The sequence below is a fragment of the Lichenostomus cassidix genome, chromosome 8 (genome assembly GCF_008360975.1).
Source record: "Lichenostomus cassidix isolate B80296 chromosome 8, HeHo_3.0, whole genome shotgun sequence".
NCBI lineage: Eukaryota > Metazoa > Chordata > Aves > Passeriformes > Meliphagidae > Lichenostomus > Lichenostomus cassidix.
Genome location: NC_139489.1, coordinates 15,771,197 through 15,793,375, shown reverse-complemented (window position 1 = coordinate 15,793,375; position 22,179 = coordinate 15,771,197). Strand labels below are relative to the sequence as shown.

Here is a 22,179-nt window from a genome sequence, read left to right as displayed (position 1 = left end):
GATCTTTGAATTCTTGTATGGCTGATCATTAAAATAAGTATAGTTCTCTCTCTTTGCCTCCTGAAACTGATTTAATGAAATCTGGAATTTCCTTCTCTTGTCATCTTTAATTTACCCAATTTCAGGAATACAGTAAAAGCAGTAGTGTGGGTAGGATGGTTTGTCGAGTTTCAATACCTATTTAGCAAAAATACAAAGGTTTTGAAACTTCTTTCAGTTATTTTTGCTCTAAGTAGGCTTTACATTTTAATACTTTTTTTTCCCTTTTGGCCCCAACACAGAGCTCTCATGTAAACCAAGCAGAATGCTTCCTGTCATTTTCTGAAAAAGCGCACTTCTATTCATTGTTTCCATGCAACTTCCTATCCTTTCTATGGTAAAGAGAGGTAAATCCGAGACAATTTCTGGGCTATCTCTAGGGAAAATAGACTTTTACAACATGAAATTTGAATGTTGTTGGGAATAATGAACAAAGAATGTTAGAAATATTTTGTGTTTGTTCATTTCTTCATCTTTGTACAATTGCTGTGCTGAAGACAACTTCATCCATTAACAGTGATGAAAATTGCATGCCACATTTGCTTCTTCCATTAAGGTTGTTATGGCACAATGTTTCTTTGCATTTTAGGTACTGCTTGTTATCTAACATGATTTTGTATCTTTTACAGTCGTGATAAAAGTTTGTGATGCAAGTTAGGCATTTTTGAAATACAGCCATGCCTGGCAGGCAGGGAAGCTCTCAGTCTGACTAACACTGACCACTTTAAAAAAGAATGGATGCTTCATGGGACATAAGATTTATGCAAAAGAATCACCTGCATTTGATTTTTAGACTAATTTATTGAAAGTTGGGTTTTTCCTTCTACTTGAAGATCACAAAGGGGAAAAAGTCAACAATCCTTTTTGAAACATTGGTGGACCACTTTGTTTTCAGTTCTTTGGCGTGGAAAATAGAAATTGTGCTTTCTGGATGTGTTTAAACGAAAGTCAATGGATTCGTGCTGTTCTGTTTATAGGGATTGAAAAGATTCTCTTATGTTAGTGGAAATGTTTTCCAAATACTTACTTGGGAGAAGGAATCAGAAGAGAGAGTAAGAGCATGTGTGGATGAGTTCGCACATTCAGGCTTGGAAAAATACTAAAGAGTTCCTGTAAGCAGTGTTTTGCTGCAAACCTCAGGAGAAGGTAGGGCTCTGACAGTACTTCTGGTCAGAAAGAAGTACAGCAGAGGTTACATAAAATGTGGCTCTGTGGTAGAGTACATCTGCTTTTGAAAGACTTCTTTGTTTTCCAGGTGCAGATGTTTGTTTTCTAAGATTATGCCTCATGGGTAGCAACGTCTTAAGATTGTGCTCAGTGGATGTTAAACCAAACAGGTTTTTCATTCATTGCCCTTTCTGCTTAATTAGCTTAATATGTGTATGAACAAGACACCTGGAGTTTCTTTTGTTAAACAAGATACTTACTGATTGAGATTGCCTAGCTTTGCCTTGCTTGCTTAGGTATTGAAATAGAGTTTTGCTGTATAATGAATGAATTTCACCTTATAATTTGCAATTTTTCATGAAATGGGTAGTTTAGGTTTAATTCATAATTTCTAAGTAGCAATGCATTGCTACAGCTGTTGAGTTTTATTTGATAGTTAACCTTTCCAATTAAACTTGCACCAGTTTTATGTCCTGGTAAGTACAAAAGATCAACAGAAAGTTATTTTTCAAAAGGTGGAAGGAGGAATTTCTGCTTTAAAAATGTAATTTGAATTTTTTTCCTACATGGAAAAAACTGTGAGGTTTGTGCAGGTAACACTTGAGATTAGATCATCTCTGCTAAACAGAGATAAACCTTGTGCTTTTACCAGTTGCTGGGAGTCATGGGAGTGGATGTTTTGCAACACATCCACCAGAGAGGCATAAAAATTATTTTGGTTAGGAGAAGCCAGCATCAGGAGTTTGTACCAAGCATAACAGCAACCTAAAAAGGTATGGGGCATGTCATCTGAATGATTCCCAGTGGACAGGCAGATGATGTTAGATAGACTTTACTATGTGTAATAGAAATGTCTAGAAAAACTGCAGAAAATAGAATGTCAAAAACCATGGCAAATTTAGTGTAATCTAATGTGTTGAAATGTCTGAGTAGTTTGGTCCATACATGGAATCAGTCTGGGCAGAGTTGATAATAGTGGAATGGGAATTAATTGGGGGATAATAGCTGGGGATAGACCTCGTACCATTAACACCAGATATCAGTGTAAAGATGAAGAATGTAGCTCCATGCATAGCTCCAGAGAAATTTTTTTCTTCCTTGGAGAAAGGGGAAGGGTGCAGGGATGGTGTTGGGAAGCTGAGTTGCTGGAGGTTAATGAGTTCGGAGCACTGGAATGGGAAACCTCTGCTGAGTTTTCACAAAAGCACATGTTTTTAGTTAGTATAGCTTGTATGTTTTAACTCCTTCTCCAACCAAATCTTGCCATGTGTACTGGAGGTTTACTTGAGGATATATTTTTTTTCTCTTCTCAGTCTAAGTTCTCTACCTCATTCAATTCAAAGAGATATCTGTGGAGTCTGGTATCTTGAGTGTTTTTGTTGGTTGGATTGGTTTCTTTTTTCAAAATTAATCCACGTCCATGAATCTTTTCCCTGAAGTTTTAAACCTCTCACCCTTGCCCTGATGGTAATTCAGTCAAAAGTAGCTCCACCATGAAAAATCTGTTCTAGATGTGACAGTAGAAGATCTCCCTGAAAATTAAGGATCTGAAGGGAAATGTGCCCAGCCCTGTGTACCACACTTACGGTGTGTTTGTGCTTTTAGTACAATGCTTCTGTCTCTTTTTCTTCGTATGTCCCCATACGATTTCTGTGCATATTGTTCTCATGGACTTCTTTGCTCTTTCTGTCCATTTCTGCTGAAGCTCTAAGAATGAAGGGCTCTCATGGACATTAGCTCAATTTAGTCCTGCTTTGATTGCAGTTCAGAAGGGCTCTGCTGTTCCTTCTGCTGAAGTAGAATCTGCTCTAAATTCATTGATACTGGCCAGTAGTTATGGTGCAGTGATTGAACAAACTCTCATCAGAGTTATTCCACAAATGTGGAAAATGTGAGCTTTTAAGAAGTTTTTAAAATACTTTTCCTGGGGAATTCCTAGTTTATGTAAATAGTCTTATTGAAGGAAGATACATATTGTATTTCAATACAGTCCATAGTAGCATGGAAGACAGGCTTGTAAGACCTAATAGGTAGTAACAATACTAAAATAAGTGTTAGGACATACTATGAAAATGCCTTTTTTCCTCCTGATGAGAGATAAATACATAAAAGTTAAAGAGGAGAGAATACCCAAATTAGAATGGAATTTATTGAATACTGTGAGATTATTTCCTTTTTTTTTTATTTTCTGGTTCCCCAGCCCTCTAAAAACCCAGAGCTTTTTTATTGCAACTGATCATATCCCATTGTAGCTGCTATTTTCTGGAACTTAAGGTTCCTAACTAACTTTAAAAAAACACTTCACACTTTGAAATTTATTTAAAAAATATTAAAGTACCCAGGGAATGCCTTGTTTTATTTTTTTTTGTTGTTGTTGTTGTTCGAAACAGATCTAAAACCTCTGTTACTCCCATTCATTTCTGAATATGTATTAATGGAAGAAGGTGATATGGAAACACACTAAATTTTTTTTTTTTTGCCAGTGAATTTCTATCTCCTTTTTACAAAAATCATGGCAGACAGATTAGCAGCACTGTTGTTTTGCATCACATGTGCTGTGTTTCATCCGAGTTGGAGCTGCTGCCATGATTTGTTTAGAACAAGAAAACCATAATGCTCTACTTCCCCATCCAAATAGTCTGGAAGACACAAAAATAAACAAATCAGTGGTAGATTTATACAAATATAAAATGTTTTAGACAGTTATCTGCTTTAGTCTTCCTCCTGGCCAGTATGAAGGTCTGATATTATGTACCCTGCATCCTTATGGTGGTCACACTTATTCACAGAGAAAAACCATGTAATCCAGGAGTAATCATGGACAGCCCAGCTCCTTGTGGTTACTGACCATCATGGAGGTGTTTCTCCTTCTCATGAGCAGAAGCACTGCAGTTTCCTCTATGCTGCTGCCTCTCAACACAAAGCCGTGTAATATTTCCTACCATCTCATCTTGTCTTTTCCATCTCTCAAGGCTGCTTGCCAGAATTAACTAGTCCTGAGCAGAGGTGTCTTGCTCGAGTGCTTGCTTAGGAGTGTGGAGCTGGCTTTTCATGATCATCTGTACTAAAAGCTGTTCTTCATAGTGGAGGTTGCCCATTATCTTCTACACCATTCCAATTACTAGGAATTTGGCTTTCCAGGTGGTCTTCTGTGAAGGGGTGTGCAGAAAGGAATTTAGTAGTTACTGTTAGAGAGCCACCCATACTAAATAAGTAGTAGTGACTTACATTTTCTCTGGGAGTGGTAGGTATCACTTCTCTCTGTAAATTCTTATTTGCCCCAGTCCTTGAGTATATTTTTTGATATAAAGGCTTCCCTCAGTGAGAAACCCTTTGAGAAGAAGGTTGTATAGGTGGTAGCAATTGCTCCATGTAGAACAGTGGCCCTTCACCCATGCACTTTTCTCTTTAGAAATGAGTGGTGAAGGTCATAGGAAGAAGTTATTGCTATGTCTTGCTCAAGTGCTCTGTGGAGCTTTTTAGTTCAAGAGAAAAAGGCTTCTCCTCCCTGTTGTCATTCAGTAGTAGGTTTGTTTCAGTCATCATTGTCACTAAGAGATGTAAGAGAATGCCCTTAAATTAACCTTATCCAAAAGAACTTCTGTGAAAGTCTGTCATTTGGGCATACAGAAAACTCTGCTTTAGTAAGCCTCTTCCACATCTTAATGTGCCTTTCAGCATAAAGTGATGAATTCTAGCAGGATCTGCAGTAATTTATATTACTTTGTACCTGACAGCTTAGAGATCCCTGGTGTTCCTCAAGTCTAGAATCTGATTTTTTGGTTTTTATATATGATGACTAGATTCATTCCCCAGACTAGTCATTCCCTCATTCAAAAATCAATTAGAATAAATCTGCCCTTCTTCTGAGGAGTGTTCTATCCCATTGGTGTGGCTGGTAGCCTCTGGTATGGCATATGGGAATCATGCTAATGTGCTGTGGAGCCCCCAGCACAGATTCACGCAACCTGTGGGAGCTGCTTGCACTTTTCAGCTGAGAACATTGTGGAAATCACCATGGAAATACAACAGAAACTACGTTATCCTTTACTATTTGAATAAATTCAATCACAGTTATGAGTTGGTCTTGGGCTGTTGTGTTATCCCCCTTAGTGCCTTACTCTCATTTCTGCTACCTTCTTACAGCAGAACACATGTCATTCATTAGTAGCATGGATGATACAGGAAACAAGAATGTTGAGGTTGTATTGAATGTGTTCCAGATGGACACAGCTACACAGTATCAAACAAGGTTGGGTCTGCACTGATTTCCTTTCAAATACTAATTGTAAGTGAAAAATGATTCAATACTCAACAATTCTCTAGAATTCTGAATTCACTAAACATATGTATTGTAAAATACATACCAAGTAATTGGTTCTTATAAAACTCCCTAGCCTGCTTTCCATCCTCTAAAGGCATTAAGCAACTATAATTTGATTGTGATAGGAGGCAGGATTTGCTAACAAGATTAAGTGGTTACATGCTCCAAATTTAAACAAAAGCCTGAGGATGGCTGTATGTATGTGCACTTCTGTTCTTAGCAGAGAAGGCACTAAAGGCTTGTGACCACACTAGGATGGATAACCTGGAAGATATCTTTGACCCTTTACGTGCCAGTTTGATGGGGATGGAGATGCAGGAGAATATCTGTACAAGTTTAGAGCTGATAAAGCAATCTTGTTGTGTTAATTGGATGTTAAAAATAATGCATTTTGGCAGGATGTTGGTGTTGCTGATGTAGGTGATGTTGGCGGGAACAGGATGTGAGGCTGGAACGGGAAGCTGGTAAAGCCCAACCTTGGGGTTTGTGGAGGGCAGAGCAGCAGAACAGTAAAGCCCAGGAAGGACGAGCCTGTGGTTTCATGTTAGTTTTCAAATATAGGTAAGTGGTGTGGAGGTGATAAACAATCTCATCAGTAGTGTCCTAGAGAGGACTGTGTGGTTGTTTTTTTTCTGAGTGGTAAATATGCATTTTGTAGGATATAAACTACATAGGGGAAGTAACTAGCTTTCTAGTCAGAGGAAAGTGGCAGGAAGGAAGGAAGATAGAGGAGTGATTTCTGAGGAAGTCAAAAGCTGCTAATTTGGATAGAAGAGAGCTCTTGCAGCTCCCACTGGAGTGACAGTGCCTTGTGGCAACATCTACCTTTCTTTGACTGGGATAGATCTGCAGGTGCAGTAGGAAGGGCTGGAAAGAAATGAGATTAATGAATGTAGAGCAAATAGTTCCCGCACTGCTGGGGTGCATGCACTGTAAGAATAGTGCAGAATAGACTAAAAAAGAATAGACTTAAATACAGCAAAAATGGAGAGAAGGTGGCAGAAGGAGCTGTCTTGTGCCATGTTCAGGCTGAGCATTCAGTGGACTCTGTGATCTAGAAATAAGATTTCCTTTCACTTGGCACTACCTCTGGGCATGCCAGTGTATGCTGAGCATGGCACTACACCCCGATTAGTGGTTGGGCAGATATGTGACTATCAGCACATAAGGATCGCTGTTTGGTATTGCCAGCATGTGTAAGAGAAATGGTGTTTGTGAGAGTTTTGAGTTGCTAGGAAGGGCAATATGGGCCTAGGACATAGCTGCACAGGTACCCGTGTGAAACTTGGCAAAAAGTCGACAGCTGGAGTAACCTCTCAATTATTTACCTGTCAACATGACTTGTACATGGGCAGTCTCATAGCACAAGTGGTCTGATTGCAGTGGAGCAGCCTCCAGATACTCTTGATCATTGGTTCAGATTTCAAGGGCCATACCCCTTTCTCTTACGAGGCTGGACTGAAAGCAGCTCTATCAAATGCCGTAATTCCCCCAAACAATTGGTTTCTTAGACTGAGCAGCTTAGAGCAGCTCTGTGCAGCCCTTCCCTCTGAACAGAGCTGACCGAAGGGCATGCCCCAGGCTGGCGGGGCGTGGGGCCAGATGCTGTGCAGCTGCACTGCTGGAAGAGCTGACCTACACCAGTAAGCCCTGCTCAGGACTGGCACAGCACGTGGGCTCACTGCCAGCAGGGTGACGGGATTTCTGCCAGAGATCTGGCCCCTGTCCAGCCAGGGTGGAGTGCAGGCAGAGCAGGCAGGTCTCGTTCTGCCTGTCCTTGTGCAGATAAGCTCAGCTGCACACAGTTATCCAGGATGTGAACTTCTGCTCCCTCTGGGATTGTTCCCATCTTGCATGCTGAGCAGAACAGAGGGATTTCTAAATGCACATTTGAGGTGCCAGCAAAGGAGGCAGTTACAGCCTGAACGAAACAGTCACAGTCACCTTCCCCTTGTAGGAAGTGAGGGGAAAATCCAGATGTCTTCTACTCTAATGTGGTAAATTTATTCAGAGTAAACACCAGATGAAGGCTGGAGTGGAAGATCAGTAGATGTACTGCATGGGAATAAGTGCTCACAAGGAAATCAAAAGGGAGGTATTCGCTCTTTCTCCTGAACCTTTGCTAAGAAAAGCTCACGTTTTTGTCAGCAACTCCATTTCTGGTTTTGTTCTTGCACCTTGCTATTTGTGTGTGAGTGTGTTATAATTGAAACATCTTAACCATCAACTCCATTCTGGCCTACAAGAAACAATTAAATGAACAAGTGCTCCTTTCCTTCCTAGCCCAAGAAATGCTTGAGGTGTTTAGAAAAGTTTGTGCAGGCTGTATAACATGGTGTGCTGTAGGACTCACACATCAGTGGCTGGCCTAATTGATTAGTAGGTTCTCTGATCTGTTTTTTTACATCGGGAAAACGTGGCCTCTGCTGGTTGTGTTATTGTTACAAATTCTAAATGTTTCTTCAACCGTTGCAAAGGGCAACTTTTTAATGGAATTTTTTTTTTTCTTAAACCGAGTATCATTGCTTGAACTGGTTCCATTTTGTATGCAAATTCTGTAAAAGGAGTTAAATAGAAGCTAGAAAACCTCAAATCCTCCAGGCTGGTGGTCAGTGCTACTGCCAAGCTCCTCATTTAGAGAGCAGACAGTTTGTTTATCCTTTGTACCCCAAGCACAGGCATGCGTAATTTATGCCTTGAGCATTGCCTCTACAAATATTCCTGCTCTGTGGGAGCTCTTGGGATATGCACTATGCACTGGTGGGTTTCAGGAACGGCCCCTTTGTGGCCCAAGGCACTGCGGAAGTCTCCTGTGCTTGAGGGCTTTGCTTTTTCCAGATAAGTCTGGTTTAAGACAGACTCTGACTTGTAAATAAATGACCAACTGCAAACTGTATCTTGAAAGAACTGTGGTTTTGACTAGCCAAGTGTAGGTCAGTACTAATATAATTATAACATATGTGTACACCAGAGTCAAATGATCTCTAGTGCTACAATAGCTGGCTTTAGACTTGGCAAAACCAGATAGAGCTCTCCCATTTAACCAGTTGAGGATATTCTTTAATTTGAACTTCTTTCAAAGGAAGCATTTTACTTCAATTGCAGATGTGCATGATCTGGAAAAAAACCTATGCTTCTAGCTTGTATTTCTCTTTTATGCCTGGCAGCCTCTAAACTGACTGGTTCATGTGAGTCTAATTCTTATCTGAGTGACTTCGGTGCAAATTAGGGGTTAAGTCAATTACGTTCTCCTGTGACCTTCTGAATCAAAAACATACTTGTATCTGTTACTGTCAGGGGTGGGTTTGAGCTGTTTTGGAAAAGCAGGGCTGCTTTTCATAAATATTTGTCTTGATTTAGTTTCCTGAGATATAGTTTAAATGTAAACTGCTCTGTATGTTTCAGCTTTTGTGCTATCTTGTTATATCACATCACACGGTCTCACGTACTATATAAGAGTATGGTGCTACATCATGCTGTGGTGATTATTTGAAAGGGCGTACACTCTGTTTTGGACTAGATAACTGTTATCAGTGTAGATAATTGCTGTCAGACACAAAATAGACTCAGTAAACAAACGTTTCATTTTATCATGTGACAGATGCCTGCTGTTTTGTACAATGTATTTGAACGATGTTCCCTACAAATCAGCACTGCTTCAAAAGCAACAAATCCAACTCACCCAAATCCTTCCTGATGTAATTACCTTTATAACAGAGATTAACTTTGCATTGTTGTATACACATGATTGCATTTTTCAGTGTTTGCAGATAACAGTGTTTCACATAAACAAATAATTCACATCTAAGACAAATGAATTTGCCTGACCACTATCACTGGTGATGGAGTTTTTTTCCTTTCCTTTTTTTAAAAATGGGTCTCTGTTGACTTTTTTTTTCTCTTTGTTTTCCTCCCTGGTACAGACTACCTTCAGTTTTGGAATTCATACTTGAAATTTAGACTTTCAGAGAGAAATGAACCAATGAGTTAGCATATTCAGGAGAACCTAGAAGGGAAACAGGAATAAATGTCTTAATTTTGTGGAGAATAAACACAAAGCTGCTTGTGTTCCCATGGATTATCTGAACAAAAGGATGGTCCTTATTTGGCAAGAATAAACAATGTATTGCTTTTTTTTTCTCCAAATGATGTATATCTGTGTTTTTCTCTGCAGGTCCAGTGCCTCAGAGGGAATGTGTCTTATCGCCTGTTAACAATTCGCACCCAGTCCATGCCTTATTGGAAAGCTTTACAGTCTTGTCTGGCTGTGCAAGCCGGGGCACGACGAGCCTGCCTCAAGAGGTGCACATCCTCAATCTCAGAAACCCCAAGGAGGGTCTTGGCCATCATGAAAGAGAGGTAAAGGGAAAATTACTTTTTGTCCAGATCCCCGGTGATAAGTATGTCTGCAAATAGGATTATTGTATGTTAATTTGCTGCATAAAGTTATTTCTGAATTGTCACCAAAGCATTACAAAGAACCATGTGCAATTTGCTTGGAGGCTGTCCACCTATGCTTTGCATGTCATATGAGTAAACTGCTTCCATACCCAGCCACCCTCTTCATCACCTTTCACAACCACGAAGTATACTTAAAAAAGGTGGTGGAGTGGGCAAAGGAAATAAGAAACAGATTTAGATCTCCAGCAGGCCTTTGCAGAATTGGCTGTCTTCAAAAGCAGATCGTTTACCTAAATGTGTTGTAAATTAACATGAATACCTTTGGATCCCTGCCACGACCACTATAAACAAATACTGAAGTTCAGATTCTTTTACCACTGCAATACAGCCTTAATGCTTCACTGAGGGGGGACAGCTGTACAGAAAGCAAGTGTTGCTGACTATGGTAGTCCAATTACTCATTTGTGTGTGCTGGACTTGGAGGGACAGGCAAGAACTTCAGCTGTTTTGAAAGCAACAGCAGAATAAAATTTTTGATGTAAGGTTGTGCTGTATTGTTGTTTACTCTCAAAACACATCAAAACAGAGTGCCAAAATGCAAAGAAAACATTGCATGCCATGACAGCTAAGCTTTTTAGTTTATGTTCTTACAGTATTACACACACAAATCCGTAGTACTGTGTCCTGTGAGAGCTACGTGTGTGTACACAATTAGAGAATTTGTAATGAGAGAAAAAAGACGCTAATCTAACAGGGAGAAGCTTAGAAAAAGAGAATCTAAATATGTACTGAAAGAACATTCAAGTGGAGTCTTTTATAGTGATAAAATAAAGGCAGGTTCTCGTGGCCAGAACCAGTCTTCCTGCTTACTTCAATGTCAGCCTTGTTGGGTTAGTGGTGGGTTCAGCGCAATGTGTATTGTATGCATCCATGAAACTTCAGCTGTTGTGTTCATGTTCAGTACATATACTGTCTTAAATGTCTAGTACATGATGAGAAAAAGTATTTACAGTTTTGTTGGTAGATATCTCATTGGCTTCCATTAATAAAAATTGTCAGGTCTACTGTCATGAGATGAATAGAAAAATTACGCTTTTCTTTTGGTGGGACTGTGAAGGAGGAACAGATAGTCTTATAACTGGGGGGAGGGAGGGAGGAAGGGGGTTTGTGTGTGTTTGGTTTGGGATTTTGCTTTGTCTGGGTGTTTTTTAAGCCTTTCTTAGTATGCCAGACACTGGGTTATCAGCCTGATAAATGCACTGGGAATGATAGAAAAAAAATGTACATACGACCAGTTCTCTGGATGATGAAGACCAAGTTGTAGGGCTTCTTGGGTTTTTTTGTGGGTTGTTTGCTTGGGGGGCATAGGTGTGTTTGTGGGGGTTTTTTTGTTTGTTTTGGTATTTTTTAGTATAGTTTCTGATGAGAACTAAATAGTTGTATGTGATTCTGCTGTGGATTTGTCAGTGCTTCTCTCATCACCCAGGAAACTTTAAATCCATTGCTAAGTCATAGGCAAATTTAGAATGAGTATATCTCACAAGGAAATCACAGGTTTTGTTGAAAGCGGGCAGAAAAGTGCCCTCACTGTGGAGACATGATACTGGGGGAACTTGTAACTTCTTGGTCACTAAAGGGTGTCCAGGGATGGGATGAAGCAGGCTGCAGCTGGAGCTTGTACCTCCCAAGAGACCAGAATGACTCAAGTGCACATTTGCATAAGCCCAAATTTCCCTCTGGGCCACTGCCGGTGCCGCTGGCTCTGCTTGCGTAAGGCGGCCGTTTCTGCAGTTGTGTGCGCTCACAACGTGAGCAAGTCACGCGTGCACGAGGATGCAGACTGTGCCCCTGCTGCCTCATCAGCCCGACAGAATGATAGAATTAAATACTCGGCTTTGAATAAAAATACTTGCTGTCTAGCAGAAAGAGGCTGCTTGTGCCTCCTCTAAATGTGCTTATGGTGAGAAAGCAGTTTGCCCTAAGCTGTCTTGTCTGTGTGCTTCGGGGATGTGCTGAAGTTGTAGGGCACTGAATAGATTTCAGCATTTGGAGCCCTTAGCCTCTTCTCATTTCCTGTGCAATTTCCAGTCACGGCCCTTGGAGATGGCTGCTCTAAAAATGCACAGGAAGCTGGAGCAAGGCTTGCTGGCAGCAGTGTTGAGCAAAAGAGTGTAAACAACTTGGAAAGATCGGATTTTACTTATAGGATCAGACTCAGAGAACAAAGCAGAGCAAATGTTATCTTTTCCATTATTGTAGAAACCAACTCCAAGTGACCCTTTGACTAAAAGTAGAATGTACCCATCATCTTAAGTTACGTGAGCTTGATTTACCAGCTGAGGTATTTCCTGTTGCCTTCAAATGCTGATAGCAAAGGTAGAGATCTGTTTGTCATACAGTATGTCCAGGAGACTCCAGAATAAAACCAGTGGTTTTGTTTGACAGTACATTATTTAGATATAGCAACATCGAAAGCATGTTTAAAATAAATCATGTATTTGTTCAGAGGTTGGCTGAAGTTCTGATAATATGGAATGCAAGATCTGAAGATCTTTAAGTGAAGGCTTGCTTTGGGGGAGGAGGTCGGGTTGTTTTGTTTTTAACCTGCACTGTGCTAGAATGCTGATAAATTACACATTCCTTACTTGCTGGGAGGAGTGTAAACTTCCCCTAGCAAATTCCTTGGAGGGCTCATGCATTAAACATATTTGTGCAGTTATCCTGGTTCTCATAAATATGCAACATACGTGTATGCATTAATTTAACTCACTTTGACACTTGTGTAGAATATACAGGCAACAAGCATTTGCAAATTTAAACATAGGAGGGGTGGCTGATGTGGGGGGAGGGCACGGCAGGGGTATATGCTCCTCCTGTAACACAGGCAGGCCTTTCAGTTAGGGTTAGTAAGTTTTGGGTGCTTTTCCTTCTCTTTCAACTGAAAAAAAAAAAGGCAAAAGTCAGACTAGAAATGTATAGGAATATGTATTTTGAACAGTCTTTGCAAAACCAAATCAGTAGTTTAGCGCTTTCTCGTTAAGGCAGAAATCTGGTAAATACAAGGTCATATCATAAAATGCTGTAATCACATCTATGATCTTCAAGGACTTTGTATTTTATTTCATTAATCCCATTGGGGTGACATCTTGTATGTTGAGACTGGGAATGTCTTCTTTCTTCAAGTAAGAACCCCGAAGATCCAATCTTTTTCAAGTATGTCTTAGAAATGTCTTTTATCGCAATTCGTATTTGGCCATGCTTTATCATAGGAAATAGAATACGGGTGCATGTAATAGCCTCAAGTGTTTATATTGAACTTGGCATGAAAAATGCAAGCCTTTTCTGTTTGTTTTATTTGATCAAATATTCCTGGGGAAGTGAGTGCGTGTGTGCATTTCTGTACTGATCTGGGTCTCAGCTGAATGCCAGGAACTACTGAACTCTTACAATAGCTTTCTCTTTGGCTTTGGGTATCTTTATTGCTTCAGTTTCTCAGTTTCTAGACAGAAGATAGTTTCTTTCTCATGGAGCTGTTTGTTCTGAGGAATTGTTTGTGGAGGCACTTGGAAACTCTGGAGATTTGCACCAGAAAAATGCGTATAGAAAAGCGCAAAAATTATTTTAAGATGGAAGTCACTCCTTAGGTATATTTTCAAGTCTTAAATTAATGGAGGATTCTTTTGTTATGCGTGTTGTTTGAATTTCCCTGAGCTGCTTTGAGTACACAGTCACAATTGAAATAGTTAAAGGGGGAGAGGAGGGGCATATAAAATTAATCTCATGTGAGTACTTAGGATTGAATACATATGAATACATGGAATCAGAGTTCCTGGCAATGGATTCACTATTGTTTTCATTGACATCCTCATCCTCAAAAACTTTAGGATGTTAAGCCCGATGCAGATGTTTAACATGTGTTATATGAAATGAAGGCAGGAAAACTAAGGACTTGTCTTTATTTTTCTAATTTTGAGTAATGCCACTGAGTCTTCAACAGACCTTTCCCCCACTGTTTAATCAGTGCTACTTGGCAACAATTTAATAGTAACTTTAAAAAATTTCCTTTGAGAGTAAACCTGATATAAAATGGCTGTTAGCTCCTGGAATAGGCTAATTATAATAGCCTGATCCTGAATTCAGGGAAATTTTGCTGTGTCACAGTGTTTTTTTTTTATTTTAGGACTATGAGCATCTGGGTGACAAAGGTGGTGAAAACCTAGTTCATTTTGCCTATTATGCTACATATTTACTCTATTTCCCAGTGTGTTCATTTTAAGTATTTTCAGAAGTTTAGTACTACAGCAGCCTTACCCAAGGCCATGTCAGGGAAAAAATGTTTTGTTTCATGCTCAGGCATCCAGAGACCCAGGAACAGCCTTGAGATTCAACTCAGACAAAGAGGCCACTTTCTGGGTGTATTTTTAAACATGCTGACCTGCAGCACCAGAGCCATGGTCAGAGGGGGCCTGGGGGTCATGTGCCAACAGCAGGCAGGAAGGGAATTCAAGGTTTGTTATTTGAAAGCTGGAGTTAGTGAGGATCTTGTTACCTATTCATTTGTTTGAATAGGTATATGCTGCTGCACGTGGGTGTATTTAGTACTTCTGGTAGGTCAAAGGCCTTTGCTTTGAAGAAAAATAGTTGCTGCTTTACAAAAAGCTTTGAGAGATAAAACAAAGCACTGTGCCTCTGCCAAGGTACAGACTAAATTGGAACATTGCAAGGGTATTTTTCTTTTCTCCCCTCTTTACTTTCTGACCACCTTAGCTTGGCAGCAGTAGTGAATCTCCAGCAAGAGCAGCAGGCCTGCAAGTTTCAGTGCAAGTGTGTACAGGGGTTTTGAACCTTCAGCTTCTTCAGCTGGCCAGCTCTCCTGTTATGCTGAGCCCATTGAGCTCAACTTGATCACTTCACCCATTACTTTTTGTTCCTTGATGATGTGTGGCTCATGAAATTCTGTGGAAGCAACATAATCAGTCATATTGGCCATGCAGAATGATAGTGGAAAATGAATTTGGCCACCTGCAAGCCTCTCTGTCAAATTTGAGGTTGACTACTGCTTTTTATTGCAATCTTCTTGCATGGTGTTTTGTGAGGGAAGGGTGCCACATAAGGAGATTGAGAATGGGAAGTCCAGATGAATTACTGTTTCCACCAGTGCTCTGTGTCGGGGAGGTCTCAAAGTGAAGTTGTGAGTGATGCTGTGGCAGATGTACTCCAGGAACACACTGTATTTGCTGCTTGGAAAGCAGGAGTTCCTCATCCCATGTATCTCTGATCCTGAGTAATTACCAAAGCTTGCCTACAGCTTGTGGTAACTCCACTGGCTCACCAGGGTGGTTTCTCAGGCTGCTGTTACTCCCTTTACACACAGCCTTGCCCAAGAGCCCCACTGTAGTACTGGACTGATTCAGAAATGAAGCACATGATAGGTGTTATAAAACCTTAAAGATAGTGGCAGCATGCTCTGCAGAAATTGTAATTATTCAATGTCTCACTCAGATATGTCTGCTGGTATCTGCAACTCCATGCAGCTGATATACTGAAATGACATCAATGTCTTAATTGCCTTGATTGATGAATAAGGAATTGCTGTATCTTTAAGAAATGGAGTTTGCTTGTTATTTAAAAGCCCTCACAATCCTCTTCCCCCCTCTTCTTCTCTTTGTTAACACTTTGAGGCATCTGTGCTTGCGTAAAATCCCGCCTTTTTTAATGTGACTTTTTCATCTTGTTTGTCTGGACTGCAGTCTTCGCGTGTTGTTTTTAGCCAGCTCGGGATTTGCTGGTCATTGGGTTTGGCAGACATTTCAAGTTCTGCCCACCAGAACTGCCAGAGGAAGTCCTGTGTTGGCCAGAGGAGGCTGTTTGTACAGAGCCGGCTGTCCTGCAGGAGCGTGGCTTGACGCGTGTCTGCTCTTAAAGAGGCAGCAGTGACATCTCATGACTTGGAAAGTGATGTGCAAACCCTCAGTATTTTCTGTTTTTAGAAACAGGACTGTTTGCTGTGTGCAGAAAGTGAGCCCTGTTCTCAGTTCAGAGAGCTATGTGGAGCGGTGTCTGAAGCCATGCCAAGGCCTACCGCAGAAAACTAACGGGTTCAGAAGTAAAAATGTCAGTATGAGTTTTCTGATTGCTCACAGTTTTTGGTTTTGCTGACTGCTGATTAAAATGTCACGTTGGAAGCCATAAATTGGACTCTTGTTTTCCTTGATGCAAGCCCCTGCAGGTACTGATGTGCTGTTGCAGGGCTGTAGAGAGCAAGAGGGCTGCTGCTGCTGCTGTTTACTGGATGGACTCTTCCTGTCTCTCTATGGCTTGTGTCTGTAAGCACACTGTGCACATGTGCTCACATGTTCCTTTCGGGCAGATGTGTGTTGATTTTTGATCATAGGCTGTGATTCATATTCATGGTCTCCAGCTCCCTCAGAGCTTCTATCTGACATGTCTTAGAGTATTTATAAATCACTGCTTTGTCTGTAGTTACTCTTCCCAAGAAAAGATAATTAAGGAAGTGATGACATGTCCGGGAGTCCATTTATATCACCAACCCCATGGTCAGGTTCCAGTCTAGCTTTGGGCTCATACATGAGTGTGCGAGATGTTGGAGCAACATTTGTCATGAGTGGTCATGTTTATGTTGTTTTCTAGAGTGTCTGTTTGAACCAAAACCTGGAATTAATGAAGTTGTTCATCTTCAACCTCCAAGCATAGGGGAAAATTTCCAACATAAATTGTGTGGAGCTTGCCATGCCTGACAGCCATGCTCCTGTATCAGCTGAAAAAGTAAAACCATGCTGTGGCAAGATAGGACAACAACAAATGTTTTAATTGGTTGGGTGTTTTTATGTAGATCTTGCTTCTGATAACACTTCGATAACACTCAAGTTTGTGTTTCTCTAGAAGAGTCTCTTATTTTCCCTATGAAACATAAACAGAGTACTCACATAGTAGGAAAACTTGTTATTCAAAGGAGGAGATGCGAAAATAGCACCACCGTGAGGTACCAATATTTGAAACTTAAATTGCTTGAAAAAGTTCAAAGGAAATATACATAATTCATAGCTGATACTGTCTCTAACAATTGCTGTGGCAATTTATAATAAAGAAATATTTTTATTATGATTGGACATCCTGCCACATGTAATAAACAAGGTGGTGGCAGTAGTTAGTGTTTAAGAGAAGGTTAAGAAGGTTAAATGTGGCTCATTCTTCCATCATCTCTCAAGGAAGCACAGTGTTCATGTCTTCTGCATGGACACAGTGTGCTAGTGCATGTGAATATATATGTGGGGTTTGGAGGTCTCTTGGGAAAGGTGACTCTGTATGACAATGGTTTTGCAGAGAAATACAGTGGCACTTGCTTTGTAGGTGTCTCTTCAGAGTGGGCCATTGGAACATACCGTCTTTCCTCCATTAATTGGGTTTCAAGTAATATTTGTAATGAAGTAAATTGAATACTGAAAATGCACCTGGAAGCTGCATGGAAAAATATTGCATGCAAGGAACAGCAGTTATTTCTTTATTACTTACCTGGAAAGCAAGCCAGTATTTTCTTCAGTAATTCTCTTTTCAAGCAAGATTCAGCAAGACAGTGCAGATATGAAGCGTATAAAATTGTATAATTGTTCCAGAAAACACTTGATAACATCACAAATGTCTTCTGGAGGATTTTGTCAGATTTTATGGTATTGATTCCACAATTATATAGATGTATGGGTGGTCTTACTTATATGGCTAGGCCTGATTAAATAGAAAATCTGGTTCCTTAGGATTTTTTGTGGGGGTTTTTCTGTGTTGTTAGTATCATGAAATCATTATTTGACATATTCCCCATATACTGCTTTGTTTGTACAGAGATTAACATTATTTTAAAGTTTGAAAATGGGAAAAAATTTGAGAAGATTAATGACCCACCCCAGGGGAGGAGAAAGACAACATAGCAGTAACAATTACTTTTAGTCCTCTGAAAGCAGTTTCCTTTGTATTTAATTTCTAGTACTATTTGTGAGCATACGTAGGACAGGCACACATTTGCACCAACTCTTACTTGGGCTGGTAGGTTATTGACAATAAAGTAAACAAAACTTTCCTGAATCTGGAGCTGCTGCTATGTTTTCTGTTTTTCATGAGTCATGCACACATGCTGTTACTTACCTTGGCTTTGAAAGCAAGAATTTAGTTTTGCATGTCCAATAAAGATGTGAATGCTGCATTTAACACTTTGCTATGTGAAAGTGCCTCTTTAAAAGACACCTGTAGAATGATGTTTCTTTTTTCCCAGTCATCTGGATCTATGTGTGGTCTAGCTGCAAACCGGGAGGACCAAATTCTTTTGTATGTGGAGGCTTTCAAATGGCATAACCCTTTGTCCTGCTGTCTGTCATCTTTTTCCTGTTTGTTTGTAGTATTTACACAGCCTCCTCCCCTTCCCCACCTGCAACTTGTGAAACAGTGGAAAGTATGATGTTAAGCTATTAACATAATACCTTGAGATTTGGAAATTCTGTATTCAGTTTCCAGTTTTGCCATAATATTCTTTTGACACTGTGTGCTGTTACATCTGCATGATGTTTTGCAGTTGACATGAACAATGAACCTGCTGTGTCAACTCTACTGTCCAACCTCGTGGAGATGAGATAGTGCTAATGCTGTCTCTGAATACACATAGTATTCAGTATTAGTATCATATTGAGCTTTGACTAACAAGACCTGTGGAGAGGCAAGATGTATCAAGATACAATAGTGCAGCTCTGTTATTTCTGGCTGGGTGGCTATCACCTATCTAACTTCCTGAAAATACAGGCAGTGGAAACTTGTGTTTACCTGGAATAGCCTCTGTAGATTTGTTCAGAAGGCCCCAAATGTATTTAAGGAAAATGGTCCTGGCAGAAATTTATCATATGTCTTTTATCTTTCAGTTTAAGAAGCATTTCCTTTAGGACAAGAGCTGCTTTTTAGTATGTACTCGTATATCCTCTAATATAGTTAATCCCCTCCACAACCATTTTTTCTTTTCTGGGCATTGGGTACTGTGTTACACAACTATCTAGTAATGGTTTAGGGGTGGGAGAAGGGAAGAGGAATGTAAAATTAAACTTTGCAGCCCAGGCAATGCACCTAAGAAAACCTTTGATCTGCAATACATGTACATATAAGTGCAGAATAGAAAATTATCTGGAAATTTGTTTCATTTCTGCATGAGTCTTCTACCTCAATTGTTAAAGTAAAATTTAGTGTGATAGTACCATTTTTTTCGAATAGGCTGCTAACAACAGGAGGGGAGACGCTGTACTTGTGGTGTACAGGAACAGATCCTGTGCCCTTAAACAGATCTGAAGCCAACAAGGAATTTTCCCACCAAATGTATAGAAGGAAGACTGTCCCCTCAGGATTCATTATATACCATGTGAATGGTATTGACATCTACTGATTTATGCAGAGCTGAGCAAAGCACTGTGTTTTTAGGACTCAAGTGCTGGGAAGCCTGGCTGATATGCAAAAGGGCAGATGGCACAAATGGTTTCACTTAATATTTGGGAGCCTGGGCATCTAGTTCAGGTCACAGGCAGAATGGGTGAAGTGGTCCCAGGTTTGCACTGATGGAGTTTTCCATCGACCAAACGATGGAGCTGGTCACTGTGGGCAGCCCTTGCTCTGCAGGTGACCAAAGTGGGGATTATCATGTGAAGGTTAGATTTGGTTGACAGAGCTGAGCAGAATTGCTTGTGCAGAGACTGCTTCCTTTGCTGCAGACAGAAGGTCTTGGAAAATCTTTTTAAGGAGAATTCTGGTTCTCAAAGCTATGTAATACAGAACACAGTGAAAGTTGAATTGACATCTATATGTACAAGGAAAGCTGGATTTTGTATAATTCAGGTAAATGAAGCTAACATAGACAGGGTGAGTATGACATCTACATTAAAAAAGAAAAGCTAACATAGGCAGTGTGAGTGATATCTACATTAAAAAAATAAATAAAAATCAGTAAACTCTTTGGGTTATACTTTCAAGATGATTGTCACAGAACTAATTCTCTCAGTATGACTTATGGTAATACAGTTATTACCCTTTGTGTTCTGTCCTTATACAAACCCTCAGGTTTTTTTACTTTTATTATTCTTGCACTGTGAAAGTAACACCACTTTCTATTGCAAATAGGACTTCAATAACTATCCTGCCTATTTGCCAAGTTATTTGTATCGGGAATAGCTTTTATTACTTAGGTGTTTGCATAAATGTTTAGCATTTGGCAGCTCCAGCTTAGAATAACAACTTGGGAACACCAGAAATTAATTGCCTATGTTTTTGTCTGAAAATAAATTGTGACTAAGCTGTGGCAGAAATAGTCCAACATTTTCATGAAGTTAGAAGCACTGTTTTGTAATGTCTCCTTGTGTCAGAATTTTCTGACGCTGTGCAAGCTGTGGTGCTTTCTAAACAGGCACTGCATTTCCAGTAAAGCATTACCAGTGTGGTTGCCTACTCTTACACTTTTGAGGAGAAAGTATCACTGGTGCAGTAATCCACCAGTTATGAACCAGACAAACAACTGTGCTGCCAGCAACAGAGCAGTATGTTTAGTGTCCTACAGTGTACCACTGTGCTCATCTTGCACATAATGTCTTTGATAATGTTGTAGTACTAAATTTTACTTGTAATTTGCTTTTTTTAGTCTCTTGTATGGAGCAGCTGAATTACAACTCCTCATGAGGAGATCTAAACGTGCTGCAGTTCCATCCTATTACACAGATCCTCAGCTTGGTCATTTAATATTTAGGGCTGGAAATGTACCAGAGCTTAGACTGGAGGGAAAGCTACAGATAATTTTTCCATATGCTGCAAGCCCCTAGGCTTTTGTTCTGAAGGGCTCTCTCTCTCATCTGACTGTTCGATAAAACTACCAAGTCAGTGGATGGGCAAGTCAGTTTTCCAGCTGGTTGTGATGGTAAACCTTAGATCTTCATTAAAAGCAGTGTGTTGGTCTGCATGCAACAGGTGTCAAACTCAAGGGTGAAGCCTTATCCCCACTGAAGGTGAAGGGAGCTTTGTTTAGTTCTTGTCTTGAGCACATGTTTTGGGGCTGCCGTTGAGTGGTTGAGGTCACTTGGTCTGTTCAGCCTAGAGGAGACTGAGGGGGGGCCTCATCACATTCTACAACTTCATTACGAGGGGAAGAGGATGGGCAGACACTGATTTCTGTGGTGACCAGGGACAGGACCCAAGAGAATGGCCTGAAATTGTGTTGGGGAGGTTTAGGTTGGCTATTAGGAAAAGTTTCTTCACCCAGAGGGTGGTTGGGCACTGGGACAGGTGCTGCAGGCATGTGGTCACAGCACCAGCCTGACAGAGTTTGAGAAGCATTTGTACAATGCTCTCAGGCACATGGTGTGACTCTTGGGGATGGTGCTGTGCAGGACCAGGAGTTGGACTCGATAGTCATTGAGGGTCCCTTCCAAGTCAACTTGTTTTGTGATTCTGTGATTTTTCCTCTGAATCATCAATAATGGGAACATCATGCATAGTTCAAAATAGTTTGTTAGTGGATGTTGGCATGTTCATGTGCTGCAGGACTTGATTTTTAAGCTCTTTGTGTCTTATCACATCACACTCTGACCTTTAGCCCCCTGTTGCAGGACAAACAGGGCTGGGGGGAAAAGGAGTTTCCAAACACCTTTCAGTCAAAGGTTTTTGAGAGTACTTCTTAATGGAGAGAGTGCAATGGGCCATAGGTCATAGGTGGGCAGTCCTTATCAAATGATCTGTTCTCTTGTCATCTTTTTGATGGAGCCTCCTTTTCCAGTCTGGGTGGTAGATTGTAACAGTCAAGAGATTGTGCAATAGTATCGTCTTTCTTATGAAATAATGTATGGGACCACATCAGTCTCTGGTTTAATGCCAATAGCATCAGTGGAATTATGCCAGGGATGAATCTTTCCCATGATTTTTAAAACTGAGCTATAACTGCTGTTTAGTCAATCTGATTCTCCCAGTACTGTGTGGGTGAGAAGATCCAGGCAATGCCAATCTGTTTACAATCATGTATTTAGGATAAAATAAACAAAGGGTTGATTTTAGAATTAGAGTGTTACATGAGCCTTGGAAATAAACTTCAGTCTCCCATGCACCTGGGTAGATGCTACCAGGAACTCAGATCCATTTCCTAAGGATTGAGCTGTGCCTCATCCTGGAAGTAACAGAAGGTGTTTCTTTCCCTTGTGCCTCAAGCATCGCAGCCCCCTCCCTGC

At 40.4% G+C, this 22,179-nt stretch overlaps 1 protein-coding gene across 1 annotated transcript in view; it reads left to right on the top strand.

Annotated features, from left to right (window-relative positions):
- Positions 1 to 22,179, top strand: part of TGFBR3 (transforming growth factor beta receptor 3) — a 114,008-nt gene that overhangs the window by 36,986 nt on the left and 54,843 nt on the right. Inside the window, exon 3 of the mRNA XM_085068051.1 lies at positions 9,705 to 9,889. Within this exon, the coding sequence (XP_084924177.1) occupies positions 9,705 to 9,889 (185 nt within the window). The remainder of the gene's footprint in view (positions 1 to 9,704; positions 9,890 to 22,179) is intronic.